Raw genomic sequence first — 27,008 nt, forward strand, 5'->3', positions numbered from 1 at the left:
CGTGGGGCCTGAACTCTGAGCCTGGGCGCTGTCCCTCAGCTCAAGGCTTGTGCTCTACCATTTGAGCCACAGCGCCACTTCCAGCTTTTTTTTTCTTTTTGCTTATGTGGTGCTGAGGAATCGAACCCAGGGTGCTCTACCACTGAGCCACCTTCCCAGCCCAGGTGTGGGGTTCTAAGGTGTGGGGTTTTAAGGTGTGAAATTTTAGGATGTCCATCAGCTGCACATTACAATCACCCTGGCACTCCAAACACACCTCTCAGGCCTCACCTCCCAGAACCTCTTAGCTGGGTGCACCAGTGGCTCACACCTGTAATCTTAACTTATAAGAAGGTTGAAGCTTGGAGGATCATGGTTCAAAGCTACTCAGGGCAGAAGTCTCTAAGACTCCACCTGCAATTAACTAGCAAAATGCCAGACTGGAGGTGTGACTCAAGTGTTGAAACAACAGCCATGAGCAAGAAAGCGAAGTGAAAGTGTGAGGCCTTGAGTTCAAGCCCTGCTAGCAGGAAGGAAATACTGTTTTTTTTTTTTTTTTTACTACTCAGGCACCAGCTACCAACCAAGGCATGCCAATATACGTGAGCCCCCAGACTGGGACTTGAATCCTGGTACTGCTTCATACTTGTAGGCAACCAAACTTACTCCTCAAAGTGACAGGTTTATTAGCATTAGGAATGGTATATTGCAAGTGCTAAAACACATGATATGTGTCCAGTAGATGGTATTAAATGTTAAGATCAAATAGCAGCTTAAGCCTAAAGAGACAAGGGAAGAAATACACTTTGAATTTTTAAAAAAAAACATCTAAAACTGGAAGTATGGCTATTATTTTTTACATTATTTTCACACTCTGAGCTGAAGTTTGCATTCTGTTAAAAATTTCAAGCGTGTTGTAGTGAAGGTGTGTTTGTGCCCTTCCATAGCTGCTTTATGCTAGCCCTTACTTAAATAAGGGAGAAGCAGCTCACACCGGTAATCCTAGCTACTCAAGAGGCTGAGGTCTGAGCATCAGGGTTTGAAGCCAGCTGGGTCAGGAAAGTCTGTGAGACTCTGATCTCCAATTAGCCACTCCCCTCCAACAAACCAACAAACAAAATGAGGAAAAGAAGCAAACCAAGTCTCCCCTGTGCATCAGACCATGTCAGAAGCTGCCAGAGTGACACAGAGAGGGAAAGGGTCCCTTCCTCTGTGGCAGGATTTGCAGGTAAAATCAAGGGCATTGCTCTGCTGTGGTGCCAAGGAGCCGGTGGCAGAGCTGGCAGGAATACAGGACGCAGCTTCCAGCTGGTTTTCCTGAGCTTTCCCCTTCTGGCAAAACCCTTTCAGGGTTGTGGCATTTTCCAGCTGTCCTGGAGCTCTAGTTCCCCTCTGTGGTGGGGCTGAGGATGTAGTACAGCTTATCCAGGGACAAAAGGACACGTGAAGCTGGGTGCTCAGGAGGCCAAGGTCTGAGATTCCTATTTTGAAGCTAGTCGATGAGAATCATATCTCCAATTAACCACCCAAAACCTGGAAATGGAGGTGTGGCTTCAGAGGGAGGGCACCAATTGAGTAAAAAAGCTAAGAGACAATGCCCAGGCTCTGAGTTCTAGCCTGTTTTGACCCAAGAAAAAAAATTGGGGTGGGAAGATGAGATTACATACAGATGTGTGTATGAGAGAGAGAGAGAGAGAGAGAGAGAGAGATCATAGATATGAATTCCTATGTAGAAACAGGACTGGAGCCATAATAGAACTACTAACTATATCAGTCCTTTGTGTGGGTTAGAGAACAGAACCGTATTATCTTCACAATGCAAGTGAGGTGGAATTTCCAAGAACTAATTTAATAGATGCTAAGGGGAGTCCCTGTTGGGCCTATCTTTGAGGACCTTCAGAAGAACTTCACCTGGTTGCCTTGGCTGCCTCCCCACAGTCCCTTTCAATAGGGAAGGGTGCTAAGGATGGGACCCAGGGCTATGGAACCCAGGGCTATACTACCGTCCTCAAAAGGATCTTGGTTGGCCAGCCAGCCCCATCCGCCCCTCACTGCAGAGGGGAACGGGTCTAGGTCAGCTCTGCACACAGAGCTTTCATTTCATGACAGTAACCCCAGGCCTCGTTGACAGGTTTACAGGCTATCCTCCAGCTAGGCAACCAAGGACTGGTGTCTAGAGTGTGAAACACCAGTACCCCCCTGGCCGCGTACAGCTGGACTCTACAAACTGAATTTCACACTGGTTATAACCATCGTAGCGGTGAACTTTCCTAACAAGAAAGAAAAAGGCCCCTTGTCCAGCACGTTGCTGGCCTCCTGAAGTCGGGGAGATAAATGGACTCACGAGATAAAGGCAAGTTAGGGACTAGAGGCACTTCAGGAGTGGGAGCGACTGCAGTTCTTTCAGTGTCTCCCGTGGGGTGCTTGCCATGAAACTCACCAGTGTTGATTTCCTCCTCGTCATACACATCCACCTCCAGGAGCCGGATGAGCATGCGGAAGAGGATCCTGAGGAACTGTAAATAGGAGCCAGTCTTTCCAACCTGATGCAAATGGTTTTCAGCAGGTCAGGGAGGAGGGGAAGAGAAGGGAGGGAAAAGAGAAAAGAGATGTCATAGCTGGACGCTTGGTCGGCTGCCAGGCCTGAAGGAGTCCTCCAGGCCCTGCGCCACCCATCCACCCCCTCTCCAGAGGTCCCTGGCTCTTCTACTTCTTGGGGACAGTGTCCCAACCTCTGCCCATCACCTGGCCCACGCCTACCTGTGGGGGTCCGGTCAGCAGCAGCCGCCGCGGGTGGAAGGTCGGGGCCCCCGAGGCCGGGTCGGGCTGGTTGCCGTAGTCGGCGTGGTGCTGCCGGGCCGACGTCCACTGGCGGTAGTACAGGGACTGCTCCTCGCTGCTCGTGTCCCTGTGCAGGCGGGGCCGCAGGGAGCTCACCCACGCCACATCGGCGTGGGGCAGCAGGGAGGCGGAGGACGGCAGCTTGCCATCCTTCGGGGCGCCCAGGAGGCCGTAGGCCGCCTTGGATAAGATCACCACCGGGGGCAGGCTGACGTCCAGGCTCCTGTAGCCTCTGGGGGGCTGGCCGGGCCACGCCAGGCTTCGGGCGCCCGAGGAGGACGAGGAAAGCTTGGGGGTGGTGGTGCTGCTGGCCATTGGGGGGCCCAGGGAGTCACACTCCTGCTTCAGGGTCTCCCCCGCGCTGGCCGAGACCCCTTCCCCCAGCCCCAGGCTCGGGGCAGGACTCTGCAGGCTGGGCGTCCGGGGCTGCTTCTGGGGCTTGTCGGCTGTGCTGGAGGAGCTCACTCCATTCTCCATGATGGACCCTGAGAAAGGATGGACAGAGCTGATCCCGGCCTGCCCCGTCCAGCGCCAAGAAGGGAGGCGAGGCCCAGGAAAGCCAGTGGGAACAGCACACACACAAAACACAAGCTGGAAATCTGCATTTCCAAAGGGACCCACTCAACAGAGGAAGACGTCAACAAGCAGACCAACGAGAGAGTCACAGAGCCGGTGGCAGCTGCAATGAACCCCAACTCACCCGAGATCATGGAACAATGGGTCCTTGCGCCTGACTAGTAGCTGAACTGTAATTGTTTTTGTTTTACCTTTGCAAAATGTCAGTCATCTTTGCCTTGGTCTCCACACCCTCCATTCCAGTTTTTACCCTGACTTCTCTGTGGGTTTGGACAATGGGAGACCCCAGTGGAAAGCTGATTCTTCCTTCTCAGGTGACTACCTTTTCACCACCGAGCTGCAGCTAGTGGCCTGCAGGGCTCCTAACCAGACCAGATACCATGTCACTTTCCTGATGCTGCTCGGCTTCTTTCCTCAAATCCTCCAGGAGATGCCATCCCAGCCCCACCAGGCCCAGATGGGTACAGGTGCTGAGTTCAAGTCCCCTACGGGGCATTTGCTGCCTTTGGCCGAGGTGGAACTGAGGACTTCACCCCTCTGGCTGCAGAGGTATTGCAGATAGTGCAGCTACTTCCCACTCTAAGGCGGCCATGTCTCCGTGGAAAAAGAAAAGGAGAGACAGCAGGTAGAGCTGCTAGAGGAGGAGGTACATGCCCCTAGGGCCATGCCTGCAGATTTGACCAGTTCACTTTAAGTGTACCTTTCCCTTAGAGAAGCTTCTATTTGGTTTGAGGACAACCCTAAAGCTCCTTATACCGAGGGCCCGCTTGGAACACAGGAGGCACGCAGCTCAAATCCCAGCCTTGGGAGATCCTGACAGTAGTGTTAACTGGTGGTGATTAAAGCCAAGCAACTCTGAACCACACTCAGTGGAAGCCCATGGCTAAGGTCTAGAACACTCAGTGTTGTGATCATGGCCCAAGAGGTAGGAAACTACACAGCAAAGGGCAAACTATTACCTTTTATGAGCTGATCAGAACTAGCCAAAGCAGGGGCGTTGAAGGGAAAGGAGGAGTGAAACACAGATCCTGCCCCAAGAGACAGACTTCCTCCTGCCCCCCATCTTTTCCCTCCTGATATGTATTCCAGTGTTCCTAGATGCAATATGCCCTACCTCCTATTTCTTTTTTCCTTCCTTCCTTCTTTCCTTCCTTCCTTCCCTTTTTTGCCAGTCCTGGGGCTTGAACTCAGGACCTGGGCACTCTGAGCTTCTTTTGCTCAAGGCTAGCACTCTACCACTTGAGTCACAGTGCCACTTCTGGCTTTTTCTGTGTATGTGGTACTGAGGAATCGAACCCAGGGCTTCATGAATGCTAGGGAAGTACTCTACCACTAAGCCACCTTCCCAGCCTCCTCCCTCCATTTCTATCCTCCAACTGTATTGAGCTGGCTTTGAGGGAAAGTTGGGGAACTTCTAGATGGTAGTTGGGTTGAGGGAGGTAGAGAAATACAGGATTATCCCTGATCTCTGCTGAGGGAGAGTAGCTGGACACACCTAGGAGAACTGTGGACAGAGGATGGGGTAGTGCCTCATGACACTTAAGAATTAGGGTCATGACTGGAGAGACCCCACCAGCAACAGCCTCTTCAGTTCCCACAAAGAGCCATCCAACAGCTGCTAGCAGAATGAAGAGGAGGAAGAGCAACACACTTTGAACACAAATGTGTGTGTGTGTGTGTCAGAGTGACAAAATGATCTCAGTGATAGTGCAGAAAGAAAGGGAAGGAGGCAGAACACATATAATGGTGATTATCAATAATAATGGTGATTATCTCTGGTGGTTGGATTATGTTTTGCTTTAATTCTTGTACTTTGATACCTTCTCCAAGTTTTCCAAAATGTTTTATGACTTTCATAATCAGCAAAAGCCGTATTTTGCTCTAGTGCAATTTACCAGGAGAAAACTCCAGGCCCTGGCATAAGACATAATGCTTTGAGTGGGAGGCTGCCTGGTGGATCTCCACTGCCCGCCAGAGCAGTGGCCCCAGAGCAGCTGTGGGCTACAAACACTTGCCACTAAGTACCAAAGTCATTCATTCATTCAAAGCTCTGTGCAGGTACCGAGCCACTTGACACAAACCGACAGCTTCAGAAAAAGGGGGCACTTGTATAAATATGAGCTGTAGAGCCACCATGCAGAGATAAGGGTGGGAATCACTAGGAAATGTGATGCAGGCTGCAACTGATGAGATCCACTTATTGTCTTTAACCTATTACCAAACTTGGTCAAATGTTTCCCAGAGACAGAGGCTGTGACTGTTCTGCTATTCTGCTTGTGTCCCTCCCAGGAACTGTAGTCTGGAGAAGCTATAGTGTTGGGTCAGTAGCTGGCTCTGCCTTCCAGACTCCCACCTACTTCCTTGCATTCCTCCTGTGAAGGAGAGAGGACTGACCCAAGGCTCCTGTGATAGGAGGAGGAGGAGGAGGAGGAGTACTGACCGGAGGTTCCAGTGACAGCGCTGCTGTTACTCTGCGGCCTCTCCAGGTCGATGAGCAGCTCCTCGGAGTCATTCTCGCTGGCAGGGGCCCGCTCTGGCTCTTTCCCACTGAGGTCCAGGGCAGCAGTGGGTCCCCGGATGACCTCTTTTGAGACATAGCAGCATGCCAGACCCACCTCCTGTTCCAAAGCCGTGCGAGTTAAATAGCTCGAGTCGATTAACCGGAGGTCGCAGTACTTCAAAGACCTGCACAGAAGTTAACTCTTTTGGTGGCCAGTCCCTCTGCTGAGGCACATGGGGTTTGCGCTTGTCTGGAGGGCATTGTAGGTTATGAGGCAGTGAGGACCCCACGGCTTTATTGCCAGCTAAGCCTGATTTACATCTCAGCTCTGTATCTACCAACCATCAGCCTTAATTTTTCTGTGTTTTACTTTCTTTCAAGTATAAAGTAGATATGCCAGGGGCTAAGGGGCATAGCTTAGTGGTAGAGGGCTTCATTAGTTTGTGTGAGATCCTAGATTCAGTCCTGGCAGCGAAGACAAAATAAAAATGAAAAAATCTGATTTAAAAGAAGACAGCACAGCTGGCTTGCCCAGTCAGTACAAGGCTTGATGCTGATGCTGATGCACGCATGGGCAGCATTTAGGGCATGCCCTGGCACACATGCAAAAGCACTCAACTGATGCTTTTATTGTTGCTGCGTTTCAGTCTGTGGGAGATCCTTGAGAGGTTTAGCGATAGCAGATTAACAAAGCATTTTATCCAAAACAAAAATCTGTATTTCTATCTCTGTCTCTGATCTGTCTCTCTCTCTCCTGTTAGCTTCTGTTTTCCTTCTTGTTCTCTGGCTACCAGCCTTCTTGTACACAACCATTTTTCTCCCCCGCATTTGACCTGTTTTACTCCCAGAACCACTAGGTGCTCTCTGAAAAGCTGAAAGAGAATCAAATAAGGCTCTGTATCTTATGTCCCTGCATGAAACCCTGACATGCCAAACAAACTAAATGCCCAGTTCAGCTGGGCAGCTAACTCCAAATGGAGTCAGTTATTCATACGGTACCTGGGAAAGGTTTCCCCCAGAGGGTCTTTGCCGGTTAATATTACTATGCAAGGCAGACCTTCTAAATCTTGATACGTCCGAGGGATCCATTCTTCTGGCTCATTTCCTCTCCACGTCTGTACAAAGGATCAGAAGGAAGAAGTTCAAACTCTAAAACTCCTAATTCTCATTATTACCTTTTCAAAGGTTTCTAGGCATAGATTTCAAACACCCTGTGCTTCCTGATACCTTTCTCTAATGGAATAGATTTTAATTTGCTGCTATAAAAAAAGCATTTGCAAAGCACTTCTGAGAATGTGGCCTTTTGGTTTTGTCTCAATAGAATAAAATAGGAGATCTTAGTAGTCTTCATGCATTAACCCCGCAGGCCAAAGAAACAATGTGGAACATGCGGCCAGTGATGCAAACTTCACAGCGTTTCCAGCTAGTAGCCAGCTGGCTCAAGGCACTCAAATGTACTCTTCTTGTATCACTGGCAAACTTTGGTATTAAATGATTTTTAAGAAAACTTTCAGTTGTAAATGACCAAGAACAGAACTAAAAAGGACTCTATCAACAAAGACATGTTCACCAAGAAAGTGATGAAGTCAGCCAGTTCTGATGGTTCTTTCTTTTCTTCTTGCAACTTATTTACTTAGTCTTAAGTCTAAGTGACAAATGATTATTGACTTAAGGCCTCCAAAGAGTCTCATACAAGGAATATAGCCTGAATCAAGGGAAAGGAAACAAAACCAACAGCTTGCCCTTACTAGAAAGTGGTTCAGTTTTCAGTTTTCTCATGGCTTCATAAAGTATGAAGCATGAGAGTGGTAGCTCATGTCTGTAATCTTAGCTACTCAAGGGGCTGAGATGTGAGGATCATAGTTCAAAGCCAGTCTAGGCAGCAAAGTCCATAAGACTATTAGCTCCAATTAACCACCCCCAAACCAGAAATGGAGCTATAGCTCAAGTGGCAGAATACCAGCCTTGAGCAAAACAGCTATGAGACAGCACCCAGGCCCCAAGTTCAAGCCCTAGTACTGACACTGCAAAAAAATAGTATTAAGCATCAATTTCTCATTATATTAATGCAGGTATACAGGAGCATACTTGTGTACATCTTTAATAAATGGAACATCAATTGTGAAAATATGAGCATGAGTAGAACAAAACACCATCAACTTGAAAGACATTCAAATCTAAAGAGATAATACAGTTATTTTTCTATTTTAGAACAGGAAAAAATAGGCCATCTCAAGTGGATAAGGTACTTTCTACTTATTATAGGCATAGCACCTAATTATACTTTATGTCAGCTTTCTAGCAGGAGTTGCCATGTAGAAATGAACTAACACTTCTAACCATGCTTTGGGGAGCGAAGAGGTGTTAATACCCAAGAATTAGGTTTATTTCAAATAGAAGAGTATTCTTCCATAAGCACAAAATGGACAAGAAGAAACCTATATAACAAAAGATAACAGAGTTTCATTATTATTTGCTGATATTTAGAAAAGATATGCTGATACTTAGAAAAGACTCACTGAAAGCTGGGCACTGTGGTGCATACCTATTATTCAACACTAGAAGGCAGGAGGATCTTGAATTTGAGGCCAGCTTGGGCTATAGAACAAGACACTGTCTCAAAATAAATTTTTAAAGGAAAAAAAAGAGCCAATGAAGAAAAAATACAATTTTGGCTATGTCTGAGATATGGGGCCTTAGAAAATCCAATCTTCCAGCAAGTTTAATTTTTAACTTTTCTATTGAGAAAATCTGTTTTCTAAACCATTTCTTGTTAAAGGAATCTACCTATTACTTGACTTAAAGTAAGTAATTCTGGAACATTTTGCCTATGACCTTCACATTGGGTCCATGCTTTTGAAACCCAGTGGGTTTCAATCTTCCAGAGACCAACATGATTCTACCCAATGTATTAAGGTTGGGTTTTTATGACAGGATCACAGGTATGTGTTGCTATACAAAGAGATTTATTTTCAGTACACTTCACTTTCATCCCCCACCCCTTTTTTTTCCAATTTTATTCTTGACCAATATGAGTTAGCCAGATATACTAGACAATGCTTCCTAGCATATTGCTACTGTGGCTTCAGGATGATTTTATTCCAAAGGTCTTTAAGACAACCAGAAAGACAAGTTTCAGGATAAGACAAGTCTCAAGACGACTGAAATCTTTTGAAAGCTTCACCTGCCTCTTGGAGCCACTGATTTATTTATATTTGAATCTGTGTCCTGACAAAGTGTTTGTCATACTTAAAGGTTAACCATACTACCTAAGCAGGTAGGGATGGAAAAACACAAAACTGAGATCATAAGAGGAAGCAGTGTTTGTTTGTTTTTTAACCAGCAATGCAGATAATAGGCAAATGTGCCATCCTGAGAATGGTAAAGATGGTCAATAATACAGAAAAAAGCAACCAGAATTACTTAGCAAGAGATAGTCATGCTTTGGTGTGAATGTCCTAATAACATTTCATATTTCATACAGAGTTCAGAGTATAGACATGATCCAATCATTTTGAGACTATGAGGCTGTTTTATTTGATTGATGCCCAGCAACTATCCACAAAATGGAGGGGGAACAACTGTGTTGAGAGGCAGCTACTTCAGGCCCCCCTTGGACATGGCCCTGCTGGTGATTCTGATACACTGCCGGTCAGATGAAAAACAGCTTCAATAATATTTTTCAAACAATGGCTCATTATTTACAACCCACTGATTCATACTTAGTGCCTGGCCTTTCTAAACAAATGACCTCATACTTAATCGAGGTCAATGGAGAACCAGCCTGGAGCCTCACCTTCATTATTGCACCTTGAACAGGTGGGAGATTATCTGCTTTTCAAAATTCTTCATTACACTCATTTATTTGCTCTGTGTCCCAATGAGTTACACTGTGAGAAGGGGTTTTTGGAGTTTTATTATTTATCCCAGGAATTCAGACAATGCTGCTTATGACCATTATCTTAAAAGGGTAAACATATTCCTATATCTGAAATATACATGTTACAATTTCCACTAAATACAGGAATTGGCACTTTTGAACAATTTTGTGTGTTCTAGTTGCTTATCTCCAAGCAAATATGAGATATTTGTCTGGATTTTAGATTCTCTTTAGGTTAGCTAATAAAAAGGTTTATGTTTGCCAAGTAATTTATGAATGTTAAAACAGAGTTCTTGGAAGTCATATAATCCAACTCCTGCATTGTACAGATGGGAAACTACAGCCCAGGGTGAAATGCGATTTCCACAAGGTTCTGCCTGAGATGTCTATCCATTAAGTTTGTGCCACGCTAGATTTTTCTTAGCCCAATTTAGCGTAGGATTTAGTGTGTGCAGAATGTGGAGTTTCCATCAGCCTCCCTCAGCCATACAGGAGCCAGCTCGGTAACATACCCATATGAATGTGGGTATTCTAGTACGTGTCTTTTAATGGCTAGGACATATAGATTATAAAAGTCCCAGAAAAACCCTAAGCCAGGCATAAGGTAGGGAGTTAGGTGAGTTGATCCGTGCCTGGAAGGAGGGGTAGCGGACAAGCAGAGTCCCTGGCTGAGCAGAGGGGGCAGTGAGGGACTTGGCATGCACTTAGTCCCTCTGTACCAGAGCCGGCAAAGTCAGTCCAGCCAAAGCCGGGGGCTGAGAGTCAAAGCAAGTAGAAAGAAACCAACAAATAGTTGGGGGGAGTCCACATGCTAGGAGTCGCTCTAGGTGAGAAGTGAAGATGAAACGGAATACTTTACCGACTAGCCACGGGCTGACAGATGGGCTAGATGGACAGAAAAGAATTAGTGAGTTGAGGATACTCAAAGGGATACCCCACACATGTCTGAGAGATCTTACCTTTTACAAAATTTTCCTGAGACAACAGGGCCAGGGTCTAGATGCATCTCCAAGGTCAAGATGCATCTCCAAGGTCAAGGAATATAGTGTCAGATTGGGTCATTGTATTTTATGCACTGCCGCTGGGGAGCATGGATGGCAATGAGGGAGGGGGCTAGCTAGGGGGCTCCACAGAATTTCTAGAAGCCAGTTCCACTTAAGAACGTATGTCCCTGAAGACTGCATGTTTCTAGAAAACAGAAGCAAACGGCATTCTGGAAGAGAAACAGCTGACGGCTACTAACCTTTAATCGTGCCACAAAGTGAGTGGCCACGTTGAGTTCGGAGGCGGGGTTCCCCAGGATGATCTCGAAGCGGTACTGCAGACCCAGCTTGTCGCGCACCTCCTGCAGCCGCTCCTTGGCCAGCATGGCCAGCTGCACCGAGGGCACCCTTATGATGAGCATGTGGCCCCTCCCACTCTTGGTTTTTCCTGGGGAGCTGATGAGGTCATCTATAATGCTGAGCGTTTCAGGTGTGCTGTGGTCTCGGAGCGACGCCATGGTGGTGAGAGCCATCAGGGCCTCCGAGTACTGCTGGATGAGAAGATAGCAGCGGACGACCATGCTGTGCAATCTGGGGTACCTTCAACAGAACATGGGGAGCCGCACTCAGCCACAGGCAGGCCTGGCTGAAACAGCAAAGCTTGTGCAGTGGAAATCAGATGAAACATTGGGGGGGGGAGAAGGGGTTAGCTTCAGAAAGACCTGAGATCCCACATCACTAGGAGAAGTTTCCTTTCCAAAGCCTGTTGGGCCAGCTGAAGCACATGTAAAAGGTTTAGGGGTGGTCAGCTGGGCTTCACTTTTCAAAGTGTGGTCTGCAGGCCAGCAGCGCCAGAGAGCTTGTTAGCACTACCAGAGCTTCCCCCTACATGACTGAACTAGGGTCTGTAGCTGACTAGGGGCCCTCAGGTAACTCGATGCACATTAAATTCAGAGGCATGCTGGTCCAGGTAGGTTATTTGTTACATGTTTTGTAGTTGTATAAAGGAATTTCAATTCAACGAGTCAGATTATGAGTACAATTCATCTCCATCAATGTTACCCCTTCCATCCTCCCCCCCCCAAGGTTAACAGTTGATGGCAGTCAAGCTGGATGGTCCCTGGATCCTAACCTCTACTTGGTGCCGTTGGATGAGAATGGCAGTATCATGGCCTTATGACATATAGGTTTACAGTAAAGAAAATGAAGACATTATTGTGGTATCCGTGAAGTATTAAGCATAACAGGTGTTACTGGTTTGAGGTCAGTCCCGCAGACAGCAGTAACTGTCCTCTATAAAAAGTGATGTGAAAAAATAAATTGAAGCTGACTGGGGAAAGAGCACCCCCTGGTGGTGTAGCCTCTTATTACTCAGAACCCTCCTTGCTCAAGGGAGAGGAGAAAATCTGAGTCTGGAAGCGGCATTATTTTCCCCTTGCTGGACTTCTAGGTAAAGGGACTGTTTTGCTCTTGTGGGAAGTTTTACCATTACAGAGCAGGTAAAAGAGAAACCTCCCATGTAGATGCTCTTTCTGAGGAAGTTAGGCCTGATGACCCGATAAGTGCAAATAGGTAAAGAGGCCCCACTTACAGCACGAAGAGGTAGGGACTAGCCAAGAAGATAGATGCCAGGCCCAGGGTTGGCTGAGAAGTTCCTAAAGTCTGAAAAGGTAAGACTGAGTGAAGACATTTTCTTTCTGGATGCCAGCCAGGAGAAGTGCGACCCAACAGTGGGTAGCTAGTGGGGAATGTCACCCTTGTGTCACTTTGTAATTCTATGTAGAATACCACAAGCCCCCCTCCCCCCACCAGCCTTGCACAGTAAAGCTCAGGGTCAAAGGCCTGGCAGAGGCATCAACACTACATGGTTTTGAAGACTTTTGAGGGCAAAGGAATAGAGGTAACTTGTATTCCAGCCACCACTGCCTTTGTGTAACTTATAAGAAGCTATGAGAAATTTAGCTACTTGTCTTAGATCATACAAACGGACAGCTATGGAACTGGGTCTCATTTTATTTAGGTCTCTATAATGTCCTCACATACTGTAAAGTTTTAGTAGGTTGGGGCAAAGTGAAGAAAGCCTTGGTTTCACTAATCCTGGGCTGGTCCTTTCAGCTGCTCAATAAATCATAGCTATTATTAGCCTAGGGACACTATGTTGGAGAAGTACGGATGATCTATGTTTGTGTAGAAAAACTGAAATTAGAATAAAAGAAAACATTAAAATATAGGCATTTACATTTCACACCCTCAGAGCATTATGTTTCTTTTTTTCAAGTGAATTGTTTCCCTGCTCTGTTTGCATTAAACTACAGATTTCTAATCATTACAAAACTTGTAACAGAAGTTTAGGAGATAGTTCCTTAAAACACAAGCTATATTTTTGCCAGTCCTGGGGACTGATTTCAGGGCCTGGACACTGTCCCTGAGTTTCTTTTATTCAAGGCTAACACTCTACCACTTGAGCCACAGTGCCACTTCTGGCGTTTCCTGTTCATGTGGTCCTGAGGAATCGAACCCAGGGCTTCATGCATGCTAGGCAAGCACTCTACCACTAAGCCACATTCCCAGCCCCAAGCTATAAAATTCTGATGTTATGGGGAATAAAGAGGCATTCTAAGCTGGCAGATGAAATGGGTAAAAGTGGTATTTTGAGTTAATATACATTAATAGTAAAAGAGGGCTTTGTTGTGATAATTCCACGATGTGTATAGTTTGCTCTGAATAAGTTCACCCCTGTTCTATTTTCCTCCTTTCAAACAGTTTGTTTGACAGTTTAGTGGGTCTCTCTCTCTCTCTCTCTCTGTGTGTGTGTTTACACACACACATACACACACGCTCTCTCTCTCTCTCTTTTTTTTTTTGGGTCCGGTCATGGGGTCTGAACTCTGGGCCTGGGCGCTGTCCCTCAGTTCTTCAGCTCAAGGCTAGCGCTCTACCACTTGAGCCACAGTGCCACTCCGGCTTTTTTCTTCTTGCTTATGTGGTGCTGAGGAATCGAACCCAGGGCCTCATGCATGCAAGGCAAGTGCTCTACCACTGAGCCACCTTCCCAGCCCATCTCTCTCTCTCTCTCTCTTACATCAACTCCCCCTCCCATACTGTCTCTTTTCTCCATTCCCTCCCATTGATTCCCTCCAAGGTGGGAAACCTTTTTTTTTTTTTGGGTCCGGTTGTGGGGCCTGAACTCTGGGCGTGGGCACTGTCCCTCAGCTCTTCAACTCAAGGCTAGCGCTCTACCACTTGAGCCACAGTGCCACTTCTGGCTTTTTTTCTTTTTGCTTATGTGGTGCTGAGGAATCGAACCCAGGGCCTCAAGCAGCATGCAAAGCAAGCGCTCTACCACTGAGCCACCTTCCCAGCCCCAAGGTGGGAAACTTTTAAAGGAGAGACTCATGGATGATTTTGGAAATTTAAGATCACATGTTTTGTAAAAGGATTAATGTCATAGTGTCAGTTTTCTCATCCCCAACAGCTGTAGAATATGAGCTCCTTCTCTGAGCTTCTCCTTTTTCCTGAGGCAGCATTACAACTTGCTGGGTGAAATACATCTACTTGTCCTCATTTTTATTTCCCTTGTTTCTTACCAAAATTATAGAACAGATTATTAAATAGCTGACCTGTGATTGGAATCAGGGTCTTTCTCTCTCTCTCTCTCTCTCTCTCTCTCTCTCTCCCCTCCTCTCTCTTCTTCTCTCCTTTTCTTGGCTTGAACTCAGGGACTGGGCACTGTCCCTGAGCTTTTGTGCTCAGGGCTAGAGCCACAGCTCCACTTTCAGCTTTTGGGTGGTTAATTGAAGATTAGAATCTCACAGAATTTCCTGTCCTGGCTGGCTTTGAACTGTGATCCTCAGCCTGCAAAGTAGCTAGGATTACAGGCATGAAGCACCAACACCCAGCCTAAAGCCTTATTGGCCATAGTTGATGATCAAATAGTACTAGGGCAGAAGGTAGGATGGGACACTGTTAGATAAAAGGCTTTACATACTCAAGAGTCCATGGTTCAGGGTCAGAAATGAAAAAAAAAAGTTCCAAAGTTAGACCTGATAAAAGACAGAAGAATTCTGATCTTCAGCCCTCAAGGTCAGGGACTAGAGAAAAGGTGCCAAGAACTGAACATGTCTAGCTGCTTTGATTGCTCCTTAACTTCCTTCTGTCTCTTGATAGAGGTCTCTTTTTAAAAAGCGGTGTTCCATTTTACTGTAGGTTAGTGTTTTCCTTTGTTGGGCTGGGATAGCCATAGAAAACTCATGGGAGTAGAAGGTCATCTTAGGAAAAAGCTATTTATATTTGGCTTTGCATGTCATCTGCATGGGCTCTATCAAACTTGCTATGATGTGAACAGAAAAGTATTTGGCTATTTTCAATCTGCAAGTACAACGAAAGCAAAGGGCAGAAGTCCTTACCTCTCCAAGAGTGTGTTCACCATCTTCTCAAAGGTCTCGTCGCATCTCAAAAGTGGGCTGGTGACCCCCCACTGCAGAGACTTGCTGTACTCGTTCAAGCCGAAGTACAGCTTCTCCTCACAGCCCACATCCTCCTGATTGAAAACACAGGGCAAATCCCCAATAAAGACAGGATACTGTGTGTTGTGGTTTTTATGGGTGTGGGGTGGGGCAGGGTGAAGGGGTAGACATGAAGAGGTTATTTCCTGGGAGGTAAAAGAAAAACTGTGTTTTGTTATGTGACCTAATACCAAATCTGAATCATCTCTCTTCACTTTGATTGAATTTTGTATGTAATTAGCAGAGTGTTGACACACTCTGTAGGCAAATTGTAACTACAGGGATGATTTGTTTTCTTTCTTTTCTCTTTTTGGTTTTGGTTTAGACAGACCTGGACAGATGGCTTCTAACTCCTAATCTTTCCCTACTGGAAGCAGCACTCTATTTGGATATGTTTGATATCCACAGAACTCTGAAAACGCTAAATCTCCTGTTTCAACTTTTCTAACATCATTCAATGACATAACTCATAGAAGTTCATCATTTCAAAAATTAGGTTAAAAATGTAATGTGGCCGAGTGCCGGTAGCTCACGCCTATAATCCTAGCTACTCAAGAGCCTGAGATCTTAGGATCCTGGTTCAAAGCCAGCCCAGGCAGGAAAACCCATGAGACTCTTATCTGCAATAAACCACCAGAAAAGTGGAAGTGGCACTGTGGCTCAAGTAATAGAGTGCTTGCTTTGAGCTGAAGAGATGAGGGACAGTGCCCAGGCCCAGAGTTCAAGACCCCTCCCCCCCAAAAAAATGTGTACCCTTTCTGCCCTCTTTCATGGAATACACAGCATTGGCCCTTTTCTTTTCATGATGACTTAGTCATTGCTACAAAAATAAGCTGCTATTTTGGGAAATGACCCAAGGGTGTCCTCAGAGGATCCTGAGACATGGGACAAGCTGCTTGTCCTTAAAGTAGGAAGAAGCCCCAGAATATTAAATAAGCTTTCATATCTCATGCATCTAGTTTTAGTTTTGTTGTTGCTTACAGTTTTTCTTTTTACATTTTTTCTCCCCTTCCCTCTTTTCCCTGTATTTTTCTCTCCTTCCTTTTCTTTCTCTTTCTCTCTCCTTCATTTCTCTCCATTCTCTTTCCCTTCCTTCCTCCTCTTTTTCCTTCTTCCCTCTTCCTTCTCCTCCCTCCCTTCCCCTTCCTTCCCTCCTTCTAGCTTTCCTCTTCCCTCCTTCTCTCTCCCTTCCTCCCTCTCTCCTTTCCTCCTCTTCCTCTACATGTCTTATTTCTTTCTCTTTTGAAGTAATGGGATGAACTTAGGGTCTCACCCTGAGTGGTAAGCAGGCACTCATTTGAGCCATAAGCCATGCCTCTAGCCCACTTTACTTTTTGTTTGTTTTTCAGATAGGTCTCTAACTTGGCCCAGGTTGGCATCAAATAGAGATCTTCCTGTCTGTCCTTTACTCCTGAGTAGCTGAGATTTGGGCATGCACTCACCATATCCAGCTTGTATTAATATTTCAGTCATATTTTCTTGTCATGTTGTTCATGAATTTTAGTCTCATTCTCCAATTTATTTTACAAAGGAAAAATAAGGCAGCTTTTAAAAGACCAAGAATACAAAAACAAATAAGGCAATCAGGAAGGAAAAAACAAGGATAAAAGAAGTAAGACTGCATCAGGAATAAGATCAGTACCCCCAGAAATGTATGCCAGAATGGGGAGCAAAGACAACTATAGTAATACTCAATGTAGCTGGGCCCTGGTAGCTCATGCCTATTATCCTAGCTACTCAGGAGGCTGAGATCTAAGGATCACGGTTCAAAGTCAGCCCAGGCAAGAAAGTCTGTGAGACTCTTATCTCAAATTAACCACCAGAAAACCAGAAGTGGTACTATGGTTCAAGTGGTAGAACACTTGCCTTGAGCTGAAGAGTATAGGGACAGTGCCCAGGCTCAGAGTTCAAGCCCCATGACTAATAAAACAAAAACAAAACAAAAAAGCTCAATGTATGTAAGTGGAAACAGAAGTAGGTAACTTGAGCAGTTGGACGGATAGAGGGGAAAATGATGGAAGGGTGACACTTACCAAGGTATACTGTACTCATAAATTGGCATGTTGAATTGAAAACTTTTCTATAACTACTTAAAGATAATTTTTAAAAATGCATGTCAGAGTTGGGCACCAGTGGCTCATGCCTGTAATCCTAAGCTGCTCAGGAGACTGAGAGCTGAGGATCATGGTTCAAAGGCAGAAAAGTCTCCACGAGACTCTTATCTTCAATTAACCACTCAAAAACTTGAAGTGGTACTGTGGTTCAAAGTGGTAGAGTGCTGGCCTTGAACACAAAGAGGCTCAGGGACAGCACTCAGGCCCTGAGTTCAAGCCCCACAACAGACAAAAAAAGAAGCAGCAGCATGCCAGATGTTTTGAAAGACTTTGTTGGAAATGGGCTAAACATTTGGTCCTGAGATTTTTCAGCAACCCATCTACAGAACTGTGATTTGCAGGGTACATATAAAACACTAACAGCTTTTAATTTTTGTGGCCCCAAACCAGATAATCCTGCTTGTTGGAATTGGGTATTATTTTAGAGTAAGTAGATTTTACAAGAAGACAAGAGGATGTTCTTACAGATTCTGGAGGCTTAGAGTACACCCTGAGCTTTTTAGCCTTGTTTATTTCCTACAGAGTGTATTTGGTGCAGTTTTGAGTCATTTCAGGAACAAGAGTTTTACAACTCTGTTTCCTTCCTCATCTGGACTATAGGCACAGTCACATGGAAAAGAATTATCTCTCCTTCTCATCCTGACCTTTTTTTTTTTTAACCAACTCTTTCTCTGCACCTGTTCCTTTTCCTGATGCTGCATTGTAATTTTCTGGGTAGGATGTATCTATCTGCCCTCATTTCCACACACACACACATACCCTTTTGGCAAAACTATAAGGCAGATGGTTAAGTGATGTTTTGTGATCAGGTAGAGCCTGGATGGGTCTGGAGAATGAGAACAGCTGAAAAATTAGAAGTGACGAGTTCCTCAATCTGTCATGCTTGCATTCAAGTGGAGCTGTAAGTTTTCAATGTCACTGATTTTGTAATGGAAGTTAATAGGGCCACTCTTTAAAATATAAGTGATGAGGGCTAGAGGCATGGCTCAGGCTGTAGAACATCTACCTAGCAGGTGTGAACACCTGATTTCAAGCTCCAGTAATATCAAATTGAAAAAAAGTTACCAAACTCAGACTAACTTCTGCAATTTTATCCACACACGCTGCTTCCGATATCAGTCCTATTCAATTCAGTCATATTTGAAAAAGATTCCTTAGTGATACGCTACGGTCCTATGCAGCCTCTCCTGTGCTATGCGAGTGCGTGGAACTCCTCCAAGGCAGTCCCATCCGCCCTTCACAGGTCAAGCTTCCTCTACACTTATTTTTTTTTCCAATTGAAGGCATCATCTTCATTTCAAAACTAAAACATAATTGTGATCATATGTAACTTTCTGAGGATGAAGCATTAGTTTGATTTTTTTTAAACTCTGGGGCTTATTTTTATTTTAGCTCTCGTGCTTATTTCTGATCATATTTAGTTTCAAGTTCTGCCCTCAGGGGCACTGAGTACAGGATTGATTGGGAGACTCACCACAGTGTCCAGCTGTATCCAGTGAACTTCGTTGCTGGAGCTGATTCGGGACTGCTGGGTCTGTAGTGTGTATGGAAAGGAGCTAACCTGGAGCACCAGGAGGTTGAAAGCTTCCAGAACTTCTCTGCAATTAATGACTCTATCTGCCAACCCATGACTGGGTTCACCATGGGACAGAGTGCCTGAAATGACACTGTGGAAACAGTGAAGGTCATATTAATACCTCCTTACTTCATTGATTGGATGCAGAAACCTACGCCAACACAGAGATGGTTAAGTTCTTATTTTTCTAGCTCTTCAAAAATGGAGAGAAGATAAAAATCAAAATGTGATGTGGGAGCCAAACATGAGGTATGCCTGTGATCCTAGCCCTGGGAGCTTGGAGTTCAAGACAAATCTGGGTAACACATTGAGATCTCATCTCAAAAACCAAACAAAAAATATAATTTGGAAGGCAAATCTTTACCTTCCTTCTTAACACTTTTTCTTGACAGATTTCAAGGATTGTTCCTCCTCCAACCCCCCTTTTCAGTTTGTTCTGATCTACCTCAAAGGACAAGCACTTAACATGAATTTAACATATAGTTAACATGAAGTTAACATGTAGTTAACATGAATTGCTTTACTTTGAAAGTTCAAACGAGAGAGGGAGCTTTTGATGAAAATGTGATGAGTAGACCTATGTCTTCACAGTGTTCCAAGGCTCCCCAGCACAAAGGAAGGCTCCTTCCTGTCTTGGATTCTAGACTGGGATGAGGGAGACCTCCCCCTTCTATGACTGTACCAAGACTTATATCTCTGAAGCTTTATTTCTGTTCTGTCCAGTTTGGATATACAAGGATGTCATAAAGACTCAAAAATAAATTTAAAAAAAAGGAATCCTTGTTGTTGTGTGTATGCTGGTACTTAACCTTTTTTGCTCAAGGCCAATGCTACCACTTGAGTCACACTTCTACTTCTGTTTTTTTTTTGCTGGTTAATTAGAGATAAGAGACTCACAGACTTTCCTGTCCAAAGCTGGCTTTAGACTATGATTCTCAGATCTCAGCATCCTGAGTAGCTAAGATTATCGGTGTGAGCTACCAGTGCCCAGCTAAGAATAATCTTGATTATACAAAGACATCCAGTGTACATTCTCAGCAATACCAAAGAAGAGGCATGTAAAGTCACCAAGCTGTTTCTACTCATAGAACACTAAGACAGACATATGCAAAAACATTTCCCTGCTTTCTGTTTCTCCCTCTCCTCTTTTTATTTAATATTCCTTTTAAATCTAACAAGTTATGAAAGGTCCTTCTTAATCTACTTCTAGATTTTAAATTGAAGAGTATCAAACACATTTTAGCTTCTAAATAGGTGTTTCTGTCATCCTGACATTTCTATTACAGTCCAAAAAAGTTCCAGTTCATCCCTAACTTCGAAGAAAGGAAAATCTACAAATGTGCAAGAATGCCCTAAATTTCCACTACATGTCAAGCTCAGTGGATATTTGCTACTCTCCTTTAAAAAATGATTTGCCTTTTGGTTCATAAGAACAAAGATAGCCCATACCAGATAATTACAATTTGGTCAGGGAGTAAAACTGGCCTCCTTACACCAATATATGGTTCTTTCATTAATAAGTCCATGGAAAAAAATGGGGGTTTTGTTTGTTTGTTTAAACTGGAAAACCAGGGAAGGAGGGGAGGTTTCAGATGTGTTCTCAGACCATTAAAGTGGCATTTCTTTTGCTGTTAAAGGTCAAAGGGAAGAGATAAAGGCCAGGAAAAAGGAGAAGTGAAGAAAAAAGGAGAGCTAGGGAGGAAAGCAGGAAGCATGTTTTCCTTCTGGAGCCCTCTGAAGCAAGTGAGTTCCACGATGCTCTGAAAGGCCATAGTTTCAACAGAAGTTTCTAAATTCCCCCAGAGTATAATTTTAAAAATTAACAAGGAAGAGGAAGTGCAGGCACAAGGAAAGATTAAGAAAAAGTTACCAGGAGGCAGATGCCAAATGTAAGGTTCCCCAGCCTTCACATCACTGCTCTAAAGGACTTCCTTAGTAAGTAACAACTACTCCTATAGAAGAAACACAGTGTTTGCTCACACGGAAGCAATCACCTCGTTAGCTCCACATGGGAGTTGTCATGAACTAGTACAAACAGTGTGTACGGGTTCTGTTTCACCCTCCTCATAAAAACGTCAAACTTGCTTTGAATCTCATTGTCCAGACGAACAACATATTTCTCTGCTCTCTGATGAGCCGTCCCATTTTCCTCCAGTCCCAGGTCTACAAGGACACCTGTTAAGAAGAAAAGTTTCACTTTTTACACATTTTACATGAACACACATGTACACACACACACACACACACACACACACTGGAGATAAACTTTTGCTCAGTGCTGACTGATACTGGAACTACAGAGATTTACAGAATAGCATGCTTTTCTTTTTTATGTTCCTTACCATAGTTCTAAAGAGAAAATACCAGATTTTCTTTACCTGAGAATGTTCCTCCCAGCATCTCATCACCTGACAAGGAACATTCTGATCCACAAAGTCAAAAACAGTTGAAACTAGGAGACTTCTGTTTAATTCAGTTCTATTTATAGGTAAAGTGATAAAGTTGCTGGCTATCACAGATCATTGGGAATAAATTAAGGTCTGGTCTACAGTTCTTGACCAAATTAATATAACCACATAATCCTTCCTTAGCAACAAAATGTATATAAGGAAGAGAAATATGAAGTCCAAAGATGCCATATTAGGTTATGTGAGATGAGATTTTGAGCTTCTTTAGTAGTGTTGTGGGGTTTAGTAATTTTGAATACTTTAGTAGTATTTTATTCTCACAATACCGGAGTTTGAACTTAAAAGCCTTGCTAGGCAAGTGCTCTACTACTTGAGCCATTCCACCAGTTCCTTTTTGCATGCAGGGTTATGTTTTGGCTAGTGTCTTGCTTTATACCCAGACAAGTCTAGACCTCAGTCCTTCTATTCGTGCTTCCCCACAATGCTGAGATGACAGCTATGCCACCCCACTCAGCCATTATGCTTCCCAGATAGCTTAGGAAGACAGGTATGTGCTACTGTGCCTGACTAGTTGAGATGAAGTCTCTTGAAGATTTGTTTTCTTTTTTGCTTGGCTAGCTTCAAACTATGATCATCTCGTCTCTACTTCCCAAGTACCTAGGATTTTCAGGCTTTAGCCACTATGCCCAACTCTTCTTTCCTTCCTTCCCTCCCTTTCTCCCTCTTTTCTTCCTTCCTCCCTTCACACACACTCTCTCTCTCTCTCTGAATTTCTATGATTGCAAGATTTTCATAAGGTTAGGAAGTGGAACTTCAGTGTGGTATCTCTGTTTAAAATAACATTTTTTCTATACACAGACATTTACAATAGTTCTAGGTGCATAAAGCTGTTGATAGGCTAATTAACACACCAGATCCTCCTTTGAAATGAAGACCCTCTTGTGAATTATGTTGATTTAACTTTGTTAGTCTAGCTTCTCTTTTAAGATACCATAACTACAGGCAATTAACAACTAGAACCCAAATGGCATAATAGAAAAAGACTAAACCATTTTTACTATATAAAAACCCATTATAGGGCTGGGAAGGTGGCTCAGTGGTAGAGCGTTTGCCTTGCATGCATGAGGCCCTGGGTTCGATTCCTCAGCACCACATAAGCAAAAAGAAAAAAGCTGGAAGTGGTGCTGTGGCTCAAGTGGTAGAGCACTAGCTTTGAGCTGAAGAGCTGAGGGACAGTGCCCAGGCCCAGAGTTCAGGCCCCATGACCGAACCCAAAAACAAAACAAAACAAAACAAAAAAAAAGATGCTGGTGGCTCGAGCCTATAATCCTAGCTACTCAGGATTTTTCTGGAAGAGTCTTGCTTACAACACTCAGTGAACATTCAGAAGCTATTTATTGATCATCTACTACGTGTCAAGTAACCATCAGGTACTGAGCTAGCCCTGAGAATTCAGGGGGGAACAGGATGAAGGCTAATCTCATGGAGTTTATGACTGAGAAGATAATGTCTTAGGTGGCAAACAAATCCTGCAGTGTAGAGGAACCCAGCAGAAGTGAAGAGAGAATCTACTCAATCTCTAGGGGTATTTTTATCCCTAAAATGGGGAGAGTAACACCAGCTGAGAATCTCAAAATAAGTAGTGTGAGTTATGGCATCCTAACAAGGAAGGATCATAAATTAAAAAAAAAAGAAAAAAAAACTATACCTATTTATAATGAAGAGTCAACAACATTCTGAACAAATGAGATAAAGATGAACATGTCCACACATGTCCTCAATGGACAGAGTCCCAGGAATTTAAAGGTCATTCTTTTAAGTATAATATGGTATATTAGTCTATAGCTAGACAGCTATCTAGAGGAGAACAGACAGGTTGAGAGGTATTTGCTTTTGCTTTATTTCATTTTTTTTTCTTTCTTTTCTTTTTTTTTGTTGGTCGTGGGCCTTGAACTCTGGGCCTGGGTAATTTATTTCTGATTGGACATTTTTAGTAAATCATCTTTACCTCTAAATTTTATTTTAGGCATGATTTTTAGGTTTTGTTTCTTTTCTGGATATGAAAGTGATACTCATTTCGAAAAACTGGAAAATATAGATCTATATTTAAAATACAAATCATACATATAATATTTTAATGCAAAATAAGCTATTACTTACATTCTCCATTCCAATGTGTTTTCTTTCTTTTTCCCTTTGGTGGTGTTGGGGTTTGAATAGGGCCTTGAGTTTCTGTGGCTTGTTTGGCTATTGCTCTACAACTAGAGCTAAATAATTCCAAGAATTGTTTAGAAATGGAGGCTAGTGGACGTTTCTGCCTAGGTTGATAATGTTGGAAATAACTCATAGAATAAATGTGACCTGTCCTGATGAAAAACAGAGCCAGAGAAACAGCTTTTCTTATAGAATCATACTCCAACTAGTATATGTAAAGAAAATGACAATTGCAGAATTACCATTATGGAAATGCCATGATAATGTCTGGACAAAATCCACTGATGGATGCAAAAATTAGTGGTTGAAGAATTGAGGAGAAACAAGGTATTTAGCATAGTTGGCATAGTCACAAAATATTTTCATAAGATTTTTAAAAAACCAATTACAAAGATGGAACTGGAAATTACAATTATAATGGAAATATCTGGGAGGGTGGAATGAAAAATTTTAAGGTAAATGTCAAAAAACAAAACATATCAACATCATCTGATGCACTCCCCAAAGTGACACAGAGAGGATACACAATCACTTTGTGATTCTCTCACCTCAAAATATACAACCTCTGGAAACACCATTCTTAGTCTGGGAGGTGTTACACAAAACAATTGACTGGCATTTACTTCTTTCTTGAAGATACAAGGAAAGAATGAAGAAATATCATAGATTGGCGAATATGAAGAGGACATAGTAAGCATGCTGGACGGTTTTGAGCACACTGTAAAGACAGGTAAAGGAGAGGCAACTCCAGAACCCTACCTGACAGACACACCCAAATGTCCTACATACTTGAAGGCCTCTGCTCTTGGCCAAAATTGATTTCTGGAACATGTTTTATTTATTTATTTATTTATTTATTTGGGTCCGGTCGTGGGGCCTGAACTCTGGGCCTGGGTGCTGTCCCTCAGCTCTTCAGCTCAAGGCTAGCGTTCTACCACTTGAGCCACAGCGCCACTTCTGGCTTTTTTCTTTTTGCTGAGGAATTGAACCCAGGGCCTCATGCATGCAAGGCAAGCGCTCTACCACTGAGCCACCTTCCCAGCCCCTGGAACATGTTTTCAATGACCCAATTTGTTTTGTTTTCTTTTCCCAGAGGACTACCATATCTTTACAATTATTTCTATGTCTTTCCAAATATATTTTAAATTCATATTTAGTTCAACAAAACATTACAAAAATTTAGTTCAGCTAATATCTGAAGTGTCTGTTGGGATACTGGCCATATACACATGTTCCTTGAATATTTTATTTTCTGGCTTAAGAGAAGGTCATTGTAAACACACAGCTACAGCCCGAAGTGTCTAGTGGCAACAACTAGGTGCATGCCATGTGATTAGGGTGCAGATTAGGATGGAAGAAAAGCTGGGAAGGTCCAGAAAAGTCAAGTATTAAAAAGTTGTATTTGAAGGCAGGGATGATGGTCTCTAGAATGACAAAAGTTCTGATTTGACAAGGACAGGGAAGGTCATTGATCACAATGGTAGGAGTGCCAAGAAGGTGCAAGCCAACTGTGGGGAGCTCCCAGTTTGACTGTGGCTCCAAGGGGAGATAGAGCCTAGGTAGGATGAACAGAGGGTAGTTTTGCCTTTGAGAGCGGGTCAGTTATAAATTAATGAATGAGACCTGGAGTGAAAGAAGGTAAAGATGGCTATGAGAGAAAAGACAATCCTGTGAGGTCACTGAGAATGAGGAGGAAGAGGTAGTTCCTACAGTGAGGTGGGTGAGCCAGACTCAAACGAGGGAGGGCAGCCTTTCTATCAATCAGGAGGAAAGAGGAAGAGAAAAGTGAATAAATACTTCAGTTTCTTAGCTTGGGGGCAAAAATGAAATTTCTGCATTTCCCATTTTAGGTGAGGAAAGGAGAGAAAGGTGTCACATCATCATTTGCTAACAAAGAAGGAGGAGATGCATGAAATGGAATCTGGAATAGCCATTGTAGAGAATATGATAGAGATAAATCTAAAGGACTAAAACACAATAAATTATGAAAACAACTATAAAGGTTGAATCCAATACATTAAATATGCAGCAAAGAAATTTGTAGTTTGCAGTTGAGAACCTTTGAATGTTTGAGCCCAGCCTTCAGCAGGCTCTTGGATATGACTGAGAGGGCAGGTGGTTGGGCAGGGAGGTTAGAGGTGGTGGAACATGAAGAACCAAAAGTACTAGGATATGGGCTGGGTCCTCCTACACATGACCGTGTTATGTTACACAGAAGATGTTTTCTACTTGGGACAAGATGATTTTCCAGAACTTTATCTCCCTGGGATCCTGTTCCCTGTTATCTTTGCTAATGCCCAAATCTTTCTGATGATGTTTTAGGTGATTAACAAGGCCATGTAGGTTGATGAGACCAAGGAAATACATTTTAGAAAGTGAGAATGCTGAGCTGTCAGTGTGGCTCAAGTAGTACAGTACCAGCCTAGCAAGTACAAAACTTTGAGAGAAAGACAGAGAGAGTGAGACAGAGATAGACAGAGAATGTTTTCCTCCGTTTTTCCTCTTGTCTTCCTCACTGCCACGTCCTTAAAACATCCTTCTATCCATTTAGACAGGGTAATCTACCTGTGTCTACCTGATCACAAGACACATTGCTCTTTTATAATAATGTAGTTGCTCAAGCATCAAATGTGTCTCACTCAATTGTACGGAATAAATTTTCCTTGACTGGTCACTACTAGGACCTTCTCTCATTTGCTGAGAAATTTGAAAAGCCCACAGGACAAAGTTATAGTCATTAATAGTTATCCCAGCCATCTTGAATTGCAAGTGACTTGCATTTTGACTGTACCAGTACCCCCAGTTTTCTAATGGAAAGAATCTCTTGGAGAGATAAATTATGCCATAATTTCAGGTTTAAAAATGACATGATCATTTCCCACTGATTAGCACAGCAGTTACAAGTCTACTTTGGGCAAGCTTAAGAATGTTTAACCCATCTGGGAGCCTGTAATTATAGCTGCTGGAGAGACAGAGATCAGGAGGATAAAGTTTGAGGCTAAACCATATAAAAGGTTTGAGAGATTCTATCTTAACCAGTAGCTGGACATGGTGGCCCATGCTTGTCATCCCAGCTACATGGGAGGTTGGAATTGGGAGGACTGTATTTCTAAGCCAGCCCAGACATAAGGAACAACTCCATCTTAATCAATAGCAGGATGGGATGACATATGCTAGTTATCTAGCTAATTGGGAAATGTAAATAGATGTGGTGTAAGCCTGCCTAGGCACTTGAGACTCTATTTGAAAAATAACAAATGTAAAAAGGCCAGAAGTGTGGCTGAATTGGTAGAGTGCCTTCCTATCAAGTTCAAACCCTTCAATTCAAACATGAATCTCACCACTCCCCCAAAATAACATTTATTTAACCCATTTACTTTTTTTTCCCCCTGACTAAGGGTTTGACTAAGGCTCTCCTGCATGCTCAGCTTG

At 43.6% G+C, this 27,008-nt stretch overlaps 1 protein-coding gene across 1 annotated transcript in view; it reads right to left on the minus strand.

Moving 5' to 3' along the window:
* Greb1l (growth regulation by estrogen in breast cancer-like) overlaps nucleotides 1–27,008 on the minus strand; it is a 130,663-nt gene that overhangs the window by 18,377 nt on the left and 85,278 nt on the right. Inside the window, exons 15-23 of the mRNA XM_013014823.1 lie at nucleotides 20,949–21,129; nucleotides 18,853–19,045; nucleotides 15,166–15,299; nucleotides 11,020–11,359; nucleotides 6,896–7,011; nucleotides 5,837–6,081; nucleotides 2,740–3,305; nucleotides 2,420–2,522; nucleotides 2,191–2,295 (exon numbers count right to left, since the gene is read on the minus strand). Of these exons, the coding sequence (XP_012870277.1) occupies nucleotides 2,191–2,295; nucleotides 2,420–2,522; nucleotides 2,740–3,305; nucleotides 5,837–6,081; nucleotides 6,896–7,011; nucleotides 11,020–11,359; nucleotides 15,166–15,299; nucleotides 18,853–19,045; nucleotides 20,949–21,129 (1,983 nt within the window). The remainder of the gene's footprint in view (nucleotides 1–2,190; nucleotides 2,296–2,419; nucleotides 2,523–2,739; nucleotides 3,306–5,836; nucleotides 6,082–6,895; nucleotides 7,012–11,019; nucleotides 11,360–15,165; nucleotides 15,300–18,852; nucleotides 19,046–20,948; nucleotides 21,130–27,008) is intronic.

Source organism: Dipodomys ordii, unplaced genomic scaffold (assembly GCF_000151885.1).
Source record: "Dipodomys ordii isolate 6190 unplaced genomic scaffold, Dord_2.0 Scaffold25, whole genome shotgun sequence".
NCBI classification, from domain to species: domain Eukaryota; kingdom Metazoa; phylum Chordata; class Mammalia; order Rodentia; family Heteromyidae; genus Dipodomys; species Dipodomys ordii.